Source organism: Elgaria multicarinata, chromosome 2 (genome assembly GCF_023053635.1).
Source record: "Elgaria multicarinata webbii isolate HBS135686 ecotype San Diego chromosome 2, rElgMul1.1.pri, whole genome shotgun sequence".
NCBI classification, from domain to species: domain Eukaryota; kingdom Metazoa; phylum Chordata; class Lepidosauria; order Squamata; family Anguidae; genus Elgaria; species Elgaria multicarinata.
Window position 1 is genome coordinate 43,490,913 of NC_086172.1, and position 19,678 is coordinate 43,510,590.

The window sequence follows — 19,678 nt, forward strand, 5'->3', positions numbered from 1 at the left end:
CCAAAACAAAACAAAACCCACCTGTGCAGATTTCACAGTTCACAAAAATGAACCAGTTTGCTGGACATACTATCCAGTGCAAGTAGTAGTTTAACAGTCCAAAATCCAGCTTTATATACATACATGACAACAGGGTGATTAATTATTCCATTGAAACGAGTTCATTTTGTGCAGCTCTAAATGTTTGATTCTCTAACTTTAAGGCACTTCATAGCTTGTAGGATGGGTTTGTAATAAATTCAGTTTCAACTCAATAAATGCATGCTTTCAAAATATTTCATTGTTTCAACTACTGCATGTGTACTAAAATGTAATTTTCAAGCCAATAATTAATACTTAAAAGCAGCAACATCATCCAAATGCTGTGCACATTAATGTGCCTTAATGCTGACGGCAATCTTATGGATTCACAGTAAAATTAATTGTTCAGATGAATTATTTTGCATCTATGTCAGAGATTTTTTTTTAAAATACTTTTAGGGCAGCTGCAATCCTATACACACTTACCTGGTGTTAAACCCCATTAAATTCAATGAGACTTACTTCTGAGTAGTCTTGCATAGGATTGCAACTGTTCGTTTGCAACACTAAACCCACTTTTCTGGGAGTACATACATTCCATCAAAATGAGTGAAAATTACTTCTGAGCAGACATGGATAGGATTGTAATGGTGTTATATACTGCCCTTCAGCCGAATGATTCCACGGATGGTTCATAAAAAAATGCAAAACAATAAAACCAGTATAACAAAATCAATACAAAAACCAAAAGCAGGTATGTTGGCCATAAAAAAAATTCCAAAATCCATATAGTTTTATCCATATAGCAATATCTTTATTAGGCCAACTCAAAGACCACAAAAATATGTGAGCCATTGAGATCTCCTGCTCTCTTCATTAAGGCAAATTGTTTAGGCAAATTTGCCCTAAAGCAATAGAAATAAGCAATTAAAAGCAGCAGATAAAAGAGCTTAAAACTCAACACTATGCTTTGCCTGGCACCAATGAAGATAATAAAGTAGGTACCTGTAAGATAGGTAGATATAGGTATAAAAAAACACCATAAAAAGCATTGGATCTATTTGGGAATGTTTCACAATTAAATGGCATAAACTGGAAGTTTCACATCATGAACAGCATGAGTATTAGCTCTATATTGTGTTCTGCACACAATTCAAGAAGATGCTGATTTTGACTTACAAAGTCCTTCATAGCTTAGACCCAACATATCCTTGGGACTACTTCCTTCTTTATGTGTCACCTCACAACAGCTTGTCAGAGACTTGGTGGCAGTATTTGTACAGCTGTCAGTGACTGTAGTACACAAATTCATTTGTAAAGTCTTACCACAGTCTCTGACATAAACAATTCTTCAGGTTTTTAATCAAGCTTCAGTCTGGTAGTACCATGGAAAAACTGACTCCAGTCCACAAAAGTGTGAAGCATTCTTGCAATAGCTCGCCATGAGGATGTGGCTATGGTAGACCACTGTTGGGCTATTGACCGTGAGGAAGAATACACTCACCACTGCATACAGCAATTTGAGGACTATTTTAAATCATTAATACTAATATTATCCACTTTTCTACACTGCATTTCTGAAGCCAACGAAGACCGTTGTGAAAACGTAAAAACATAAAGACTACAATCAACTAAAAACATAGTAAACATTAAAAACAACCCTTTAAAGCCATAATGAACACCATCGCTATTCGGTTTACTTATTTAAATTTAACAGTTTTTAGACTGAATTTTAAAAGATTTAAAAGAAAAGAGAACAGTACATAGCTACCTTCCCTGCTTTGCTATGCTCCAGCATTCTCTCTTAATGTTCCTTTGGAGTGATATTATGGGCCTATTTATAATTTGGTCTGCCTCACTCTATTGATTCACATGGGACTAAGAGGGAATGGCTGCAATTAGAACTTTGCAAAACAAAGCAAACATGCTTTCCTTCCAAGGGTGAGGCAGGCAGACTCCTACCCATTGCATCTATGCAATTACAAAGCTACCAATGCGGGATTAGGGCAGCGAGACTCTTGTAGTGAAAAGCTACTCCCACTCCCTCACAGGAAGACCTTGTAGGTCTCATAGTCTGGGTCCAGGGGCATTGCTAGATTCTTAAAAGATCTGGGACACAGGCCCATGACACAACTTTGCATGTGGTTTATGTTTATATACATGTGTGTGTATCCGGATTGAAGTGGGGGTCAGTGCATACTTCTAGTGTGTGTGTGAACATAAACACCCTGCTTCTGCTTGGGACACTTCATTGGAGAGGCATTGGATGTTGACGACGTCATGAAAAGGACCCGGAAACTTCTGTGAGTGACCAATCACAAGCAAGCAATAAATTGCTTGTTTGGAGAAGCTCAAAGTTTCAAAAGGATAGGCGCAGCAATTCATGTGGAAGGGGAGCTGTCCAATTTGGGGGAGGGGTAATTTGCTTTATCTTTACTTCCCTCTGCTTTGGATTCAGGGTTCGGATCTGAGGCAGTGCACAGCCCTACTGCAAAGCACTCAGACTCATCCCGAGGGACTTTAAGCTCACTCTGGATCTATGTTTTCCAAAAGGTTGCAAGCTGCAGGAGTGAAGCCTGATAAAAGAAGAATCAGGAGCCTATCATGCTTTGGATCCCTCAGGAAACTTTGTTCCACAGGGATCTGAGAAGATCTGAGAATGAGCATGGTTCCTTACAGGGTTGAGCTGGCAAGGAAACCTTGAAAGAAAAATAGATCTAAGGAAAGGGTGAATAGTAACACTGGAGAGTCAGCAGGTTACTTTCATGTACCCCTATAGCAAGTGGAGAAATTAGGTCTTAGGCAGCCTCTTCAGAGGAAGAGCCTATGAAGAAGAGGAAGTTATGATTATTATTATTATTATTATTATTATTATTATTATTATTATTATTATTATTATTTATTTATTTATTTATATAGCACCATCAGGACATGGATCAGCTGACAGCCTCATCTCCAGGGGTGATGGGCTGGAGTAGCTGTGTTCCTCTGTTCTGGCCTATGTGATGGTTTGCTTGACATAGGCTGACCATATGGAAAGGAGGACAGGGCTCCTGTATCTTTAACAGTTGTATTGAAAAGGGAGTTTTAGCAGGTGTCATTTGTATATATGGGGAACCTGGTGAAATTCCCTCTTCATCACAACAATTAAAGGTGCAGGAGCTATACTAGAGTGACCAGATTTAACAGAGGGCAGGGAACCTGCACCTTTAACTGTTGTGCTGAAGAGGAAATTTCAGCAGGTTCCCCATATATACAAATGACACCTGCTGAAATTTCCTTTTCAATACAACTGTTAAAGATACAGGACCCCCGTCCTCCTTTCCATATGGTCAGCCTACTTAACAACCATTTGGTTGCAACCTGGAGTATAACACTGCCATACATTACTGATAGTGGATGACAAAAGGAGCGGGCAGCAATGAGTGGGAGTGGCCAGTCGCCTCTGATTTGATAGTTGTATTTAAAAGGAATTGCTCATTCTTCAGGCTGCAGCTTGGCAACTCTAGGTTCCCTCCCGCAGCCTCTTGGTGCAGGGAGAAGATTTTCATGACTGCTCTCTCCAGGAATTATTATTTCAGAGACCTGCAGTACTTAACTATACAAGTGACATCATTTTCAGTGAGATTTAGATTATCGGTTTCTGTCAATTGCAAGGTAACTGGTAAATCAGCCTTTCCCAAACTGGATCCCTCCAGATATTTTGGATTACAACTCTCATTAGAGCCAGAGTCAAGGGTGGACATGGTTAGGTGCCTGAGAAGGACCCACATTCCAGCAGGGGCCCCACAGACATGAGCTCCCTGGAGTTGTTCCTGCTCTTCACCATTGCAGCCTGCTCATTCACTTGCCTCTCATTCTGACCCAGACAGCGGTGGTGCTGAGAAGGAGCCAACAGTAGATGCCACTGCCTGCCTGCTTGCTGACTCTCTGCCTGTCAAACAAGCAAGTAGCTGCAATGATGAGAAAGATGATGAAGAGCAATAGCAGCTGGGGAAAATGGCCCTGAGAAGACAGAGGCTGTTTCTACACCTGCCTTCTTTCCAGGGATCATCCCAGGATCATCCCTGTGCATCCAAATGACACACAGGGGATCCTGGGAGCAGGCAGGGATGATCCCTCCATTTCCCTAGGATAATCCTTAGGTGCAGGGCTGGTGCCAGACAATCTTGCACAAACTACTTGCACCTCCCCCGCCAATTGCCAACTTCGATTCAGCTGTTCAAGAAGAGTTTCTGAACTATTATATTTTCCTTTTAATATGTTTTTTTTCTTAAAACAGCTAATTTGTATAAAATTGTGACAATTAAAGGGCAGTACTGTGCCCCTCTGAGGTCTCACCCTAGGCGGCTGCCTAGTTGGCCTGATGGTAGCGCCAGCCCTGCTTAGGTGTAGAGAGAGGGCCAGGCTCACTGAGGGAGGGGGCCCACTGAGAGAGTCTTGTCCAAGGCCCCTCTGAAATTTGGAGTTTGCACTGACTCCCATCATCCCTGATTGGTTGGGGAAGGCTACCCTACACAATGGGAAACAACCCATTATGTGAATCAACCCTGAGTTTGTATAGAGACCCTTTCAAAGCCCACAACCTGTAATCAAATCCTCATACGTACAGCCCTAGACTCAGTTAAACTATTTTGAATCAAGTTCACCGATGTCCCACATCTGCAGGCCAGGAAAGTTCACAACAGTTCCTTTTGCCCATCTGCAGTCTTTGTGCACAAAGCATTGGCAACACAGCAAAATACAATCAGTTTTTACTAGCTTTTATCAAATGGGCCAGACATGTAGAAGCAAAAAAAAGAGCCCTTTTTGAGTTCTCAGGCAAGCACTAGAAACTTTCAATTAACTTTGCTCAATTCTTGGAAAATATACATTTTGATTTATCTATAAATGGAGACGTTATCATTGTAATAGCTTTTGTTACTGATCCATTATATTGAAGAAGAAAAACAAAAAAGAAATTTCCAGTTATCTTTTAGCAGGGAAAGCATGCAAACCCAGCCCTCCCATTCCATTTTATTATGAGGTGAATTTATAAACTGTAAATAGCTTTTGGAGACTTTCTCCCTTTGATTATTCATAGAAATAAAAAGTGGGGAGAGAGCATAAAGTTAAGTGGAAGCACATTACATTTAAGTGAATATATATATATATATATATATATATATATATATATAGCCACAGAATAAATTCTGTATGTATATCAGTCACATTGTTATTGGAATTCAAGTGGTATAGCAAAAACAAAAAAACTGTGATGTTTCTGGAAGTGCCATTTGCTGAAAAAAAATTGTTAAAATAACAGCAAAATAATAGCTGAGAGATGATGATGAAGGTTCAGTCTTTTTAAATGTCTTGGTAGAGTGACATGGGCGGCAGCTCCAGCATTTCCTGCTTGTCACCCATCTCCTCCACCATTTCCTGTACCGCACACTTGAAATCCTGCTTGCACAGCATGCAAGTATGTAAGAATTAGTTTAAACAAATAACTTTGCCAAAACCATAAGAACATAAGAAGTCCCATGCTGGATTAGACCAAGGGTCCATCTAGTCCAGCACTCTGTTCACACAGTGGCCAACCAGCCATCGGCCAGGGATGAACAAGCAGGACATGGTGCAACAGCACCCTCCCACCCATGTTCCCCAGCAACTGGTGCACACAGGCTTACTGCCTCGAATACTGGAGGTAGCACACAATTATCAGGGCTAGTAGCCACTGATAGCCTTTGGCCATCCAGATTGGTGGCCATCACTACATCTTGTGGTAATGAGTTCCATAATTTAACTATGTGCTGTGTGAAGAAGTACTTCCTCTTGTTTGTCCTGGATCTCCCACCAATCAGCTTCATGGGATGACCCCGGGTTCTAGTATTTTGAGAGAGGGAGAAAAATGTCTCCTTATCCACATTCTCCATACTTCTTCAACAATATCATGTATAATTTCGTACACTTCTATCATGTCTCCCCTTAGCCTCCTTTTCAGTTAGAACCATTTTTCGATTAGAACCACTAAGAACTCTAAAGCACCTTGGATAGTTCTTTTAGAGTTCTGACTAGCTCTGACTGAAACCTGGAGCAGATTCACTGCTCCACTGACATGGAGCCATCAGCCTCCACTGTTCAGCAGACCAGCAAAGTAATCACAGCTTGTTTGGCCAGCTCTCTCCGCCTTTTCTGTCAGGCCCTGGATGGCATCCCGAATGCCTCAGCAGTGAAGTACAGGCATGGATTCACCACAGTCACCAGCCTGCTTACCATTGGTTGGCTGCATGAACGGGGCATGGAAGATCTTGCGTGGCTGTAGTGCAAGCCAAACAAACCATCTTATCTCCATCCTCCTCTTCTAGACAAACTCTACAGAAACTTTGATTTGTATGTTGGTTAACCCTTTCTTACCACAAGAAATGGCAACTGGAAAGTGTTGCAGCCATCAGTGACTGCTGCACCTGTTCTTGATTTTAAGGAAAGGTATTACTCGCCTGTCAGAAGTGACTCATCAGAGGAGAGTTTTAAGGTTGATTTCCCTCTCCCTAACACCTGAGATCACATGGGTAAACTAGGGTGACCATATCAAAAGCAGGACAGGGCTCCTGTATGTTTAACAGTTGCACAGAAAGGGGAATTTCAGCAGGTGTCATTTGTATGCATGCAGCACCTGGTGAAATGCCCTCTTCATCACAAAATTTAAAGCTGCAGGAACAATTCTAGAGTGACCAGATGCAAAAGAGGGCAGGGCTCCTGCAGCTTTAACTGCTGTGATGAAGCAGGAATTTCACCAGGTGCTGCAAGCATACAAATGACACCTGCTGAAATTCCCTTTTCTATGCAACTGTTAGATACAGAAGGCCTGTCCTCCTTTTCATATAGTCACCCTAGGGGCCCTTCCACACGCCGTACTGAAGGTGCATGCATGCGCCCCAAGTACGACCCCAAAACGATAGTGTGCACTACAGCCAGAAGAGACGGAGGAGGAGGAGGCTGGGGAATCCGGGCGCGTCCTTACCGCCGCTGCCGCCTCCCCGCCGGCCTCCTGCTGCCTGGGTAAGAGCGACCCAGGTCGGAGAGCTCGACAGAGGTGGAAGCCGAGCTCTCCGACCCGGGTCGCTCTTACCCAGGCAGCAGGAGGCCGGCGGGGAGGCGGCGGCGGCAAGGACGTGCCCGGATTCCCCAGCCGCCGCCTCCTCCGTCTCTTCTGGCTGTAGTGTACACTATCGTTTTGGGGTTGTACTTGGGGCGCATGCATGCACCTTCAGTATGGCGTGTGGAAGGGCCCTAGGTAAACACACAGGGCTCACATGGTCTGGTATAATAGCTCCTGAGGGGCAGGGTCTCAGTTTGCTCCACATTATGAAAAGTACCTAGTGGATACCAGATGGTTCCTTGAGGATTTACCCAGCAAAAGAGCGGGGAAAACATTTAATTGGTTTCAAAAGGTCACTAATGTGAAGCAGTAGCAAAAAGCATAGGCGATCTGGTATGGATGTAATTCTAGGTAAAGGAGGAGTTGGGCATGGAATGAAGACTGTTGCCAGGGAGAAAGAAGAGGAATGAGGAGTTTAGGGTGAGGGGAGCAAATGAGAGCACAAAAACTGAGGGGTGGTTCCTTTCTTAGCCACTCTTGCCTCACCCCTCTGTGGATTGGTGAGAGAGTTGGTCAGGGTACAAAAACAAACCAGAAATAAGCCAGAATTCCAGGTTCACACATAACAACAAACCATGTTTAGTCAATGCAAATAATAATAATAATAATAATAATAATAATAATAATATTTAAAATAATGTCATTACATTGGTTTTTATATTGCATTATATCTATTTTTTAAATAAAACTCCATATCTATATATAAATAGTTTAATAAATAAATAAATAAATGTTTAAAGCAAGCCAATAGTTGTAAACCAACTTCAAACTATGGTTTCAAATTGGGGGGTGTTACCAACAAATAAACTATGGCGTATTGCCTGGTGTGAGTTTAGACTAATGTAGCATTATCTGCTTCCAAAAGCAAACAAGTGTCCTATGAGCCCAAAGAATTCAGACCCAGTAGGGGAATAAATGGCACATGAACTCCACTAATGGAATTTTTGAACGCTAACCAAACTTTTTCTATAAATGAGAACATTTGTGGCTTTTTGCACTTACCACATGGTTTTTGCCCTAGTTTCTTTATTTAACAAAGGAGAGGACAGATAGGGCCAGGGGAGGGATAAAAGGGACAGGGGCTAAGTGTGGAATAGAGTGGGGCCAGGAGGTGGGGGGCAGACTTCAGGCTACTTGGATCCACTTTGCCAGTAGAGTTGAACTAAGATCTGGTCAAAGGCAACAGATTAATAATGACATTTTACAAATGAGGAATACTGGTGCTAAGACATAAATGATTAGCATAAGTTAAAGCATGACAGAAGGTTTTTAAATTTAAAACACTTTCGATTTTACTTGCTGTTGTTAAACTATTAAAACCCTTCCCTATCTATTCCAAATCACCCAGAGATTAACTAGTAGATCCCTGACCACTCCTGGTGTTGAGCGACAAAGACTGGAAAGAAGATGTTTGGAGGCAGGATACAGAAAAAGTGGGAAAGGTGTTAGAGAAGGAGGATTGGAAGAAGTAAAGCAACGTAATGGGGAAAATGACTCAAAAGAAAATGCAAATAAAGAGTAGCTAAAAACAGTTAGAAAGAGAATTGTTTGGGCAACGGACCCTGAAAATATAAGTCATAATAATGGGAGAAAGAGAAATTCTTGCAGATGTGAATATTACTATTTTATGCAAATTGGATTTTCTTTTTAACAGGATTTTACTACTCATTTTCTGGAATATCAGATCTAGAAGAAGAACCCTTCTTCTTCATCACTTCTTTTAATCTGAAAAACACCTTTTCCCATACATTCTATACAATTTACAAATGTGAATGATACTCACCTAGAAATGTTTGGTGTTATTGCAGAGATTAGTAGGATCTTATATGACCAAAACAAAAAGTTTGCTTTTTAAATATTATTTACTGCTGCTTCAGTTCTGCTATTGTAAAGCTGTAATTTGATATGTACTTATGTAGTAATAAATCCGATTGAACTCAATTGGCCTGAGTAGACATATGGGATTTTACTGTGAATGATAGTCACAAGGAATACAATTTTTCTACAAAGGTGAAGAATGCTTTTTTTGTGAACCGCCCAGAGAGCTTCGGCTATTGGGCGGTATAAAAATGTAATAAATAAATAAATAATGAAATAATGAAATAAAATCAAAATTATAAATTATCCCGAGTAATATTTAGAAAAATGCGGTTTGTAGAGTGTCCTATATATATATGTCACTTTTCAAAGTCCTTCTTTGCTCTGTGATAGCCCCACCTAGTGGATCATGTGCACATAGAATGCAATTACTGGGACCCTATAAACTCCGTAGTTGCAAACTTTCCAAGAAAACAAACAATGGGGTAATAGTGTGCACTTTTCTGTTGCACATTTTACACATATGAGGCCCTCTTTCGATTTTCAAAGCTGTTTATTCTGAACACCTGCAAAATTTGGTGCAATATATTATAGTACATTACCAGATTGATTGACTGATGGATGATCTCTATCCTGATTTTCAGTATAAAAAATATAATCCAGAAAGTTGAATCCTACATTGCAGATCCTGCATTGAGCAGGAGGTTGAACTAGAAGACTTCCAAGACCTCCTTTCCAACTCTCTAATTCTATTATTCTAAAACAAAAGTAAAATAACAATAAATGTGATTGAAAACAAGGTGAAATGGCTAAAAGCAGAATTTGCAGTAAAGTCCTCAAAAAAGGCAATATTCCAGAAAGGCTGCTGAAATGAAACTTATTTTGCACTGAAGCCAGATGTATGTCCCTTGGGAGACTATTCCAAATTCTGAACATAATTCCAAAAAGCTCCTCTATATCTAGTGCCCATCTGTCATATCTCCAATGGGGGCGGGGGATAGGAACGTAACACAGGAAGATGCCTTCTGCCAAGTTAAACCATAGGCCCATCTGTTTCAGTGTTTACACTAACCGTCCCCAACCTGTTGCCCTGCGATTGCTTTGGATATCAATTCCCATCAGCCCCAGCCACCACGACAAAATGGTCAGGAATGCTGGGAGTTGTAGGCCAACACACCTGGACGACACCAAGTTGGGGAAGGCTAGTCTACACTGCCAAGCACCTGTTCTCCAGGGTTTCAGTCAGAGTCTTTCCCGATCCTACCTGGAGATGCCAGGGACTGAACCAGAGACCTTTATCATGCAAAGCATGTGCTCTACCACTGAGCTGTGGCCAAGGGACCCAAAGAAGGCCTCAAAGACAGAGTGAAGTCCTCAGCAAAGGCTCATATGGTGGCCATATCTGCACAGATCCTTCCTTACACTTTGATTTCAGATTTTAAGCATAAAGGAAGGAGAACAAAATACAAGCCAGCAGAAGGCCTGCGTGTGAATGCTAGGATCTAGTGTGGGGAGAAAGTCTGCAGGTTGGCAAGGTAGGATGAGGGTGGGGGGCAAGAGGCACACAGTCCTAAGGTTTATCTATGCCAGAGGTGGAAAGTAGATCTCCAGATGTTTTGGACTTCATCTCTCAGCATTCCTAACTACTGGCCATACTGACAGGGCCTTCAGAGAGGTGGTCCAAACATCTGGAGAGCTACCTTCTGCTCACCCCTGATCTATGATAAAAATTGCTTTAACCATTGTTTCTTCTCCCTGGGAACTATAGTTCCAAAGCAGAATTTTTGGGGGGCATCCTCACCCTCTGGTTGGTCCTATGTGACATATTTCTAAAAAACCCTCTATACTTCCTGGCCAGTGGCTGCGTCAGCTTACTCAGTGTTCAAGGAGTATACAGTATTCATAACAAATACAAAGAAAACCACTGAATGGGGAAAACCTAACAATGAACTAAACACAGACAGGCCAGTCAGATGACAAAATGTTCAACCAGACACCCACAAGCAGCGATAAGTCTGTGAAACAGTGGCCTGGGTTCAGATGTAATGCTAAACCATGCTTAGCACGATGTTCATGAAGCAGTAACAAGCCTTGGGTTTGTGCTCTCCCCTCTCTTCCTCTGCTTGCAGTCAAGAGGAGATTAGAATTTTAAAAAATGAAAGTTTCTTGTTACATCCAAACTGGGGAAATTCTGGTTAGTTTAAACTATGGTTTGTTAATGCCGGGATTATAAACCATGATTTGATCCCAGCTTGTTTGAACTAACCACAGTTTAAGCTAACCAGAGTTCCCCACAAGGAGCAGTGCACCAGGGGTTTATGCTCCCCTTGCACACCACCTCTCCTCAAGGCCATACCAGAACAGGAGAGGAGATGAAGGATCATGCAAACCCAAGACTTGCTGGTGCACATGGCAGAGCACTATGTTAAAATATGGTCCGTATGTTTATTTAATGATTTTATTTATTTATTTATTTATTTATTTATTTATTGTATTTGTATACCGCCCCATAGCTGAAGCTCTCTGGGCGGTTCACATAAGATCCCAGATTGTTTGAACTTGTTCACATAGGAGTTTCCTTCAGCCTGGAAATTAGTTAATGGTAATTGGGGCTTTATATATAAACAGGAAAATCAGACATTAAGATTAATCTGAAAAATTATTAACAGATCATTAAAAGAAAAGAGTTGCAAGCATCTCTTAATCTGGATTTAAGATTTTCTAAACAATAAAGCTGCAGCTCTTCACCCTGTAATATACGTACTTAGTCCTATTAGGCTTAAGCATGCATAAAAGTATACAAATTTGCTTCCACTGTGATGGTGAATTCTGCCCAGGGATGAATTCTGGCTGAATTTTTGGAGTGTTCTCAAAAACTCCTACACTACAAGATATTGCGGGTGGAGGCGGGGGTGTCACTGAATTCAGCTTTGGACTCTGCCAGATTTGGAAGGCGTCTCTCCATAGACTTAGGCTTCACTAGAGGTTTCAGAGCACACCACAACCCAAAGGCAACAGGCACTGCATAGATCATGAGGTTAGGACAGTGCAGGGCCATTTAGCTCTTGTGCATGAACCAGGACATCCAGGATATTCTGCTTTCGAGAACTGCATCTCCCATGATGCTGTGAGGCCTTGAATGCATGATGGCGGCTTTGGAGCATCTGGGCCAGCCTTCCCCAACCTGATGCCATCCAGATGTGTTGGACACTCCCATCACTCCCAGCCAGCTTAGCCAAGCTGGCCAGGAATGATGGGAATTGCAATCCAACACATCTGCAGAACACCAGGGCTTCCATGCAGGGTGCTATTTCATAGAATCATAGAATAGCAGAGTTGGAAGGGGCCTACAAGGCCATCGAGTCCAACCCCCTGCTCAATGCAGGAATCCACCCTAAAGCATCCCTGACAGATGGTTGTTCAGCTACCTCTTGAAGGCCTCTAGTGTGGGAGAGCCCACAACCTCCCTAGGTAACTGATTCCATTGTTGTACTGCTCTAACAGTCAGGAAGTTTTTCCTGATGTCCAGCTGGAATCTGGCTTCCTTTAACTTGAGCCCGTTATTCCATGTCCTGCACTCTGGGAGGATCGAGAAGTGGGAGGATCCTACACCCTTGCCCCCAAAGAAAATTTTGCAGGGTGTAGGATTGTTAGAACCAGCACTATACAGTGAGAGGGCCAGTGTGATGTATTGGCTAGATATTGGATTCCCTCTCCCCTCCCTTACTGCATTCCTCATTATATATTTGAGTTAATTATCTGAGACAAGTTGCAATACATCCTAAATATTCTGAAACTGAGAAGTTGTGCAATTTCATGCTAATCAACTTCTTTAAAAATGTAATAGGTTTGGAACCGTATGAAAGTACTAGTAGTCATTCAACAAGAGAGTTGCACACACCCAGGCTATACAAAACAGACAACCAAAAGTCGAACATAGAGTTCAAAGCAGACAGTTTGCATAAAAGTTTAGTTATAAGCCCAATAAATTCCAAGCTACTTCAGATCTTTCACTGGAGAGAATTTGAATCTGAAAAAATAAGCAAGACTCATCTGGTTCAGTTTCATTACATCAGGGCTCAGAAACATCTTAATTGGCTCAGTCATATTATGTGTAGTTCAGAATTCTGAAGTACATGTAATGATGTCACAGGAACAGTCAAGACTTACTTCTTCTTTTGGATTCAGTTTTTGTCTGCAACCTTTCTACAATAAATCTATTTTGCACTCAGGGATTGATGGTCAATTTTCTGCTTCACACCACAAGTGCTACAAAGCCCTTCAAGTTAACCACAGACTTTATACAACATCTGGCAAGAGTTTAAAAATGACCCTACAAACTGCAGTTACAACAGTAGTAGCCCCCAAAAGTCAAGATAGGAAATAGCTGGTGCAACTTACAATGAAAATATAAAGGTAGGCATCTGCCCATCCCAAACTGATCATCCTATTCTCCCCCACACCTCCACCCCATCTTTCTGCCCCAACTGTTGCCAATGGGGTTTCAGAGCATTGAAGGTCTCAGCCACGGCACTTAAGGATGGCTTGTGAAATCTAAGGACTGGTTCATACAATACCCTCCCCTACCTTCTCCCAGTGGTGGCCCAAGACATTTTGATCCCTGAGGTGAAGGACAAGATGGCACCCCTGCCATTCCAGGCACAGAGGCTAACAAAACTAGTAGCTGAATCTTACTACAACACTGGCGATGGGATAATGCCCTCCAATGCATCCGAGAACAGCAGGCTAGCTTAGAGGATGCAGGGTAGGCCCCATGGAATGACAGAGCTCTGTCCTCCAACATCTCCCCGCTGCTCCCTGCCCCACACACCTGCCTTCTCCCTATGTGTGGTGGAGAACTGAGATTTCATCTCCCTGTCCCATCCACCAAGTTCATCTCTCCTGATGATGAGGCTTCTGGATGTTCACAGATTGCATAATGTCTGGATATGAAGTCTGTGCATGAAATCCATCATGTGGAGGCCCAAACCACGTGGTTGATTCCTGGATGGGGTGGATATGCAGTCTGAAGTCATGTGCTTTGGATTTTTTGTGTGTATCCTCTATTTAAAATTATACATAATTGGTGTCTGGGGATGTCCATGGAGGGCCAGGTATGCTCACACTCCCCCAAAATGCATACAGATAACACAGCAGAGAGTATATTCCAAAACAGGCCTAGGAAAATGCTGGTGTGACATTTTCATCAGCTTGTTATCAATCTCTTATGACAACTTGTAGCTCTCCAGATGTTGTTGGGCTGCAACTCCCATCATCCCTCACCATTAGCTATGCTGGCTAGGACTGATGGAAGCTGCAGCCAACCAACATCTGGAGGTCCACTTTTTATGGTATCAATCCCTTTTTTATGGTATCTTCCAAACAGGGATCTTGGTAGTATCAATTAAAGAACAAAACATGCAAGACACATTCTCTGTATAATCATAATGTTTCTTTTGCTACTCTATAGGGCTTCCTTCTGTTACAAATGTTAGACCATAAATGTTTTATCAGAGGTCTCTTCAACTCATTGAAATAATGTCATGTCAAACCTAAGAGCCATCATGTATTTTTACAAGGACAATACATCATCTCTATTATGTCAGATAGGTCTTTTACTGTGAAGCAAACTGTTTTTCTTTCAGGCATACATACAGGCTGTCTTTACACGGTATGTTTTACAGAATCACGCTGCCCAGTCCAAAACTTCACAGGAGATTTTGGCACGCTCAAAAAGAAGGCCTTCCCATTCACTTCCATGTCTATATCAACCAGGAACACACATTCCAAGCGATTCCTAACGCAGACGTGAATCGACAAACGATTTTTCATATAATAATTGCATTATATGAAAATGATTCATTTGTGTATGCATTTGAAGCATATGAGCTTCACAACAACAGCAGATGCTACCTAGATTGGTTAGAGAGCTGCCAGAATTCCTGGCTAGAAGTGTTAGCTCAGCATCCCTTTCACTTTGCCCTTTCATCCCTGAGTGGGCAAAGGCCTAGCCAGGAATTGCTGTAACTTACAATGAAAAGACGAATAATTAACCAAGCCTGCATATTTCATACCAACTTCATGAAATTCTGACATCATCATCATCATCATTATTATTATTATTATTATTATTATTATTATTATTATTATTATTATTATTATTATTATCATTTATATCCTGCCTTTTTTACTCCAAGGAACGCAAGGCGGCATACATAATCCTCCTCTCCTCCATTCTATCCTCACAGCAACAACCCTGTGAGGTAGGTTGGACTAAGAGTCTGTGACTGGCCCAAGTCACCCAGTTAGCTTCCCTGGCTGAGTGGGGAGTAGAACCTGGATCTCCCGACTCCCAGTCCAACACTTGAGCCACTTCACCACACTGGCTCCCTATCTTATTCCACAAACACATTACCTTTTCGTGTAGCTATTTAACTGCTGTAGGCTGTACCATATGTACTCTGTTTTTATTTTATTTTAGCACCTTCTTCCCCCGCCCCCCGACCCAATACCCTTAAGTTCTGAGGTGAAAAATGCTACTCTAAAAGCCACACATATTTCATCACTGCAAGCCTTACTTTGGTAAGTCCATTTCCGGTGGAAAATTCTATACCTGCGGTTTAAAAGTTGTCATAAACACAGGGATAATAATAATAATAATAATAATAATAATAATAATAATAATAACAACAACAACAACAACAACAACAACAACAATGGCATAGCAAGCCGACCGAAAATTAATTAGTGTTCCTCCTCATAAATTGCTCTCCATAAACAACATGGATGGAAAACAGTGTAATTCATTTGAAGAAATTGAGTATTTTAAAGTTGCATTGCAAGCAGCTTTCTGAACTCTGTGCAGGAAGGTGACTTAGTGATAGCAGCTGTGGGGAATTTCTTTAAGCCTTTCAGTTTGGGAGAAGCGACCAGAGGCTGCATTCCAGTGGGGCCTGGTGGGACTGAAGCCAAAAGGTATGGGGCTAAGATTAATCATAGAATCATAGAATAGTAGAGTTGGAAGGGGCCTATTAGGCCATCGAGTCCAAACCCCCCCCCCCCCCGCTCAATGCAGGAATCCACCTTAAAGCATACCTGACAGATGGTTGTCCAGCTGCCTCTTGAATGCCTCTAGGGTTGGAGAGCCCATAACCTCACTAGGTAACTGGTTCCATTGTGCTCTAACAGTCAGGAAGTTTTTCCTGATGTCCAGCCAGAATCTGGCTTCCTGTATCTTGAGCCCTTTATTCTAGGTCCTGCACTCTGGGAGGATCGAGAAGAGATCCTGGCCCTCCTCTGTGTGACAACATTTCAAGTATTTGAAGAGTGCTATCATGTCTCCCCTCAATCTTCTCTTCTCCAGACTAAATATGCCCAGTTGTTTCAGTCCTTCTTCATAGGGCTTTGTTTCCAGACCCCTGATCATCCTTCGTTTATTTATTTATTTATTTATTACATTGTACGTTGCCCTCCCCTGAACACACTCCAGCTTGTCTGTATCCTTCTTAGAGTGTGGTGCCCAGAACTGGACAACATACCAGCGTATTGTAGTTCAAAGCTCTTATTGCCAATAACTAAGCGTTAGGAGAGGCATTTCAACCTTTTAGAATGAAGCGCCGGGGGGAGGGGGGGAGAGACTGCCCTAAAGCTGGAAAACTGCCAAATGAAAGGGAGTGGGCTAACGTAAGTGGCCATGGCCATCTGAGAAACCCCAGAGGGCCAGACAGGGACCCCAGAATCCCAATGGAGTGGATTTGGACCCAGGGCATGAGAGTTCCCACCTCTGAGCTATAGGAATAGCATAACTGTTATTGCTTCACAGGTGAGGAGTACCTGTTTTGGTTAAAGGGCTTGAGAAGAGCTGCTGAAGAAGTTTGTTCTCTGAAGTCCTCAGCACCACCACTATGTCAGCTGGAAGCGTGTCTCTGTTCTTCTCAAGGAAACCATATGCATCATACTGCACCTAAGAATGAAACAGGGCTATTACAAAAACCTGCTGCATATTTAAAACCAAGAATTGGGTCATTTGCTCCATAGAGCGTACTGTGCTCATAGAATCAAATGGACGAAGGGCACCAGAAGTTCACTGACCATCCCCATGTCACTCTGTCATTCAGCAGAGATCAAAGTGTTGCGTCATGGGTTTTAAAACACTGTTGGTTGTATCCAATGATCCTGTTCAGATTAAACATTTTGAGCTAAACATTATGGCTTAGTGTGTCATGTGAACCATGACTTAGCATATCATGTGAACTATTCCTAACCACGGTGGCTACGCAACCACAGTTTAAACATGCTCACTAACCATTTGCTGCACAAGGCTTAGTGGCCTAACCATGGCTTAATGTATTGTCTGAACAGGCCCAATGTGTCATCCCACAAACAGAAACAGTTCCTAATTCTTGATTCCTTCAACAGAACCAGGAAGGGAGTGATCCACACCCCCACACCCCCACAGCACTGCACCCTCAGAATCTGCTCCAGCAGATTTTCAAGTAGCATAAAGACCTGAAGGAGAGGAGAGAGAGGAAGAAAAGTCCTGTTGGCCCTGCGGACTTCCACTAGCATGACATTGTATGGTATTTAACCCAATATCTAGATCTTGAAATACCAACACATTTAAAACACTAAATTTGAAAGCAATGGAAGAGAAATTACATTTGGGTTTAATATAAGTTATATAGCCTCTTACCTTTCCAGCATAGTGCTGAATGCCAAAACTCAGTTCCACACGTTTGGGTCTCCAGAAGTACTTGCATCGTAAATTATCTTCAAATTTATCTAATCAGTTAAGAAGAGAAAACATCATCAATGGCCCATTCTTTGAACCATGGAACATCCTTGCCCATTATGGATGCTTCTTCACCACATAATTAGAATTGGGAGTGCTGTTTTCCCCTACATTACTTCTTTGACATCTCTCACATCCCTTTTGTTCTTCCTTTCCATGTACTTTAAGAGGGAATTAGCCCAGCAAAACTAATAGGTAAGTCTCATTCCACTTGTATTTCTGTCAAGGTCCTACCACTCTGCAGCGATTTGTGGGAAACTGTGGGAGGATTGCCACAGGGCTTTCTGATATTTTAGCTTCATCCCACATACCTGTTTCCCTCAAATTATCCCTACAGCGCTAAGCTGTTGGCATTGTTGTTGTTGCTACCGGCAAGATCCTTTGCATACCAGGAAGTGGGTTTAAGGGGGGAAATGTAAAAAAAAAATCATAAAAAATCAACGGATGACCCAATCCGATTCAAATTTGGAATGCTTAAAGCTCTTCTTAATATCTATTACTGTACCAATTTTGATGTCTTTATCTTTAAAGCTTGCGTAGATGTTTAATTTTTCTTCAAATCTTGCTCCTGCGCCCCAGTGGCCGCTCAGATGATACGCTCAAAAACTAGTATCAAAATACGGTGAGTCTTTTGCTTTTATAGCACAATTAAAGCAGGATACATGGGAGCACTTCACAATAAAAGCAGATTATAAGCTGGAAAACTTCGGAGTCCTTTGCATGCAATTCGCAGTGATTGCACAGTATAACGCTGGTGTGACAAAGCTCCTTATCTTATTTTGGCTCACTTATTATGTTTCAATAATATGTCACTTTAGGACATATATCTAAAACTACTTAAGGCTCTGCAGCTCACCTACGGGCCTTATGCATGCTAAAACTCATATGGCCTAGGAATTTCTTCGTAGTCTGGAAGCAGCTAGGGGATAGATCCCAGCTTTTGAGGGCCAAGAAAGACATCTTTCGATAGCTTGAGGAGGATATGGGGGCAGACCCCAGCACAAAAGTAATTTATGCAAATCTACAATAGGTCTGTTGGTCAGTATGTTTATCCCCACAGTACTGATTAGGGTGGGGGTGGAGGGCAGACAGGCAGAGATGATCAGGGCCGGCGCTGCCATAGAGGCAGCTAAGGCAGTGGCCTAGATTGCCAACCAAAGGAGGGCGCTGAACGGCACGCCCGGAATCTGCTCTCCTAGAGCGGCTTCCGGGCACGCTGTTCCGAAGCCGACGCCCCACACCCCAACCCAGCGTCCTGGCCAGCAAAGCCAGGACACTGGGGTTGGGGGGCTAGGCGGTGGTTTCAGAATGGCGCACCCAGAAGCCACTTCCGGGAGCACCGTTCTGAAGCTGGCGCCCCAACCCCCAACCCCAGCCTCCTGGCTTCGAAGCCAGTGCCTGCTCCTGGCTTCGAAGGTAGGACGCTGGGGTTGGGGGGGGCAGGGCGGCAAGTTCGGAAGGGCGCGCCCAGCTGGAAGCCGGTTACAGCCTAGGGCGCTGAATAGTCTGGCACCGGCCCTGGAGATGATGCCAGAGGTGAAATTGGAATTGGAGATTTCTTGATTCACAGTTCAGCCTCTTAAGCACTAGGCTACAGTAGCTGCACAAAGATCTCAAAACTGATTATGGAAGGAGAGAGAGAGAATGACTGAATGTTTCCAACATTGAGATAAACTTTTGATACTTTATTATTAGATCATCTTAATTTTGCCATGTTTTGTAATTTTATTATTTTGTTCTATACCTCACTGATTACAGTTATTTTGTTTTAGATATGTGATTAGCTTTAGGATATCAGTTCACTGACCAGCATATGTAGAATAAAGCAAAAGATCTCAGCTTGGCCAGTACCTGAGATAGCACCACATTCTATTTTCCCTGTTATCTCCACTGGAACAGGACATCTG

General features: G+C 42.4%; 1 protein-coding gene across 1 annotated transcript in view; it reads right to left on the reverse strand.

The window, feature by feature from the left end:
• Window positions 1–19,678, reverse strand: part of MYO3B (myosin IIIB) — a 264,396-nt gene that overhangs the window by 136,252 nt on the left and 108,466 nt on the right. Inside the window, exons 20-21 of the mRNA XM_063116401.1 lie at window positions 17,673–17,761; window positions 16,814–16,943 (exon numbers count right to left, since the gene is read on the reverse strand). Of these exons, the coding sequence (XP_062972471.1) occupies window positions 16,814–16,943; window positions 17,673–17,761 (219 nt within the window). The remainder of the gene's footprint in view (window positions 1–16,813; window positions 16,944–17,672; window positions 17,762–19,678) is intronic.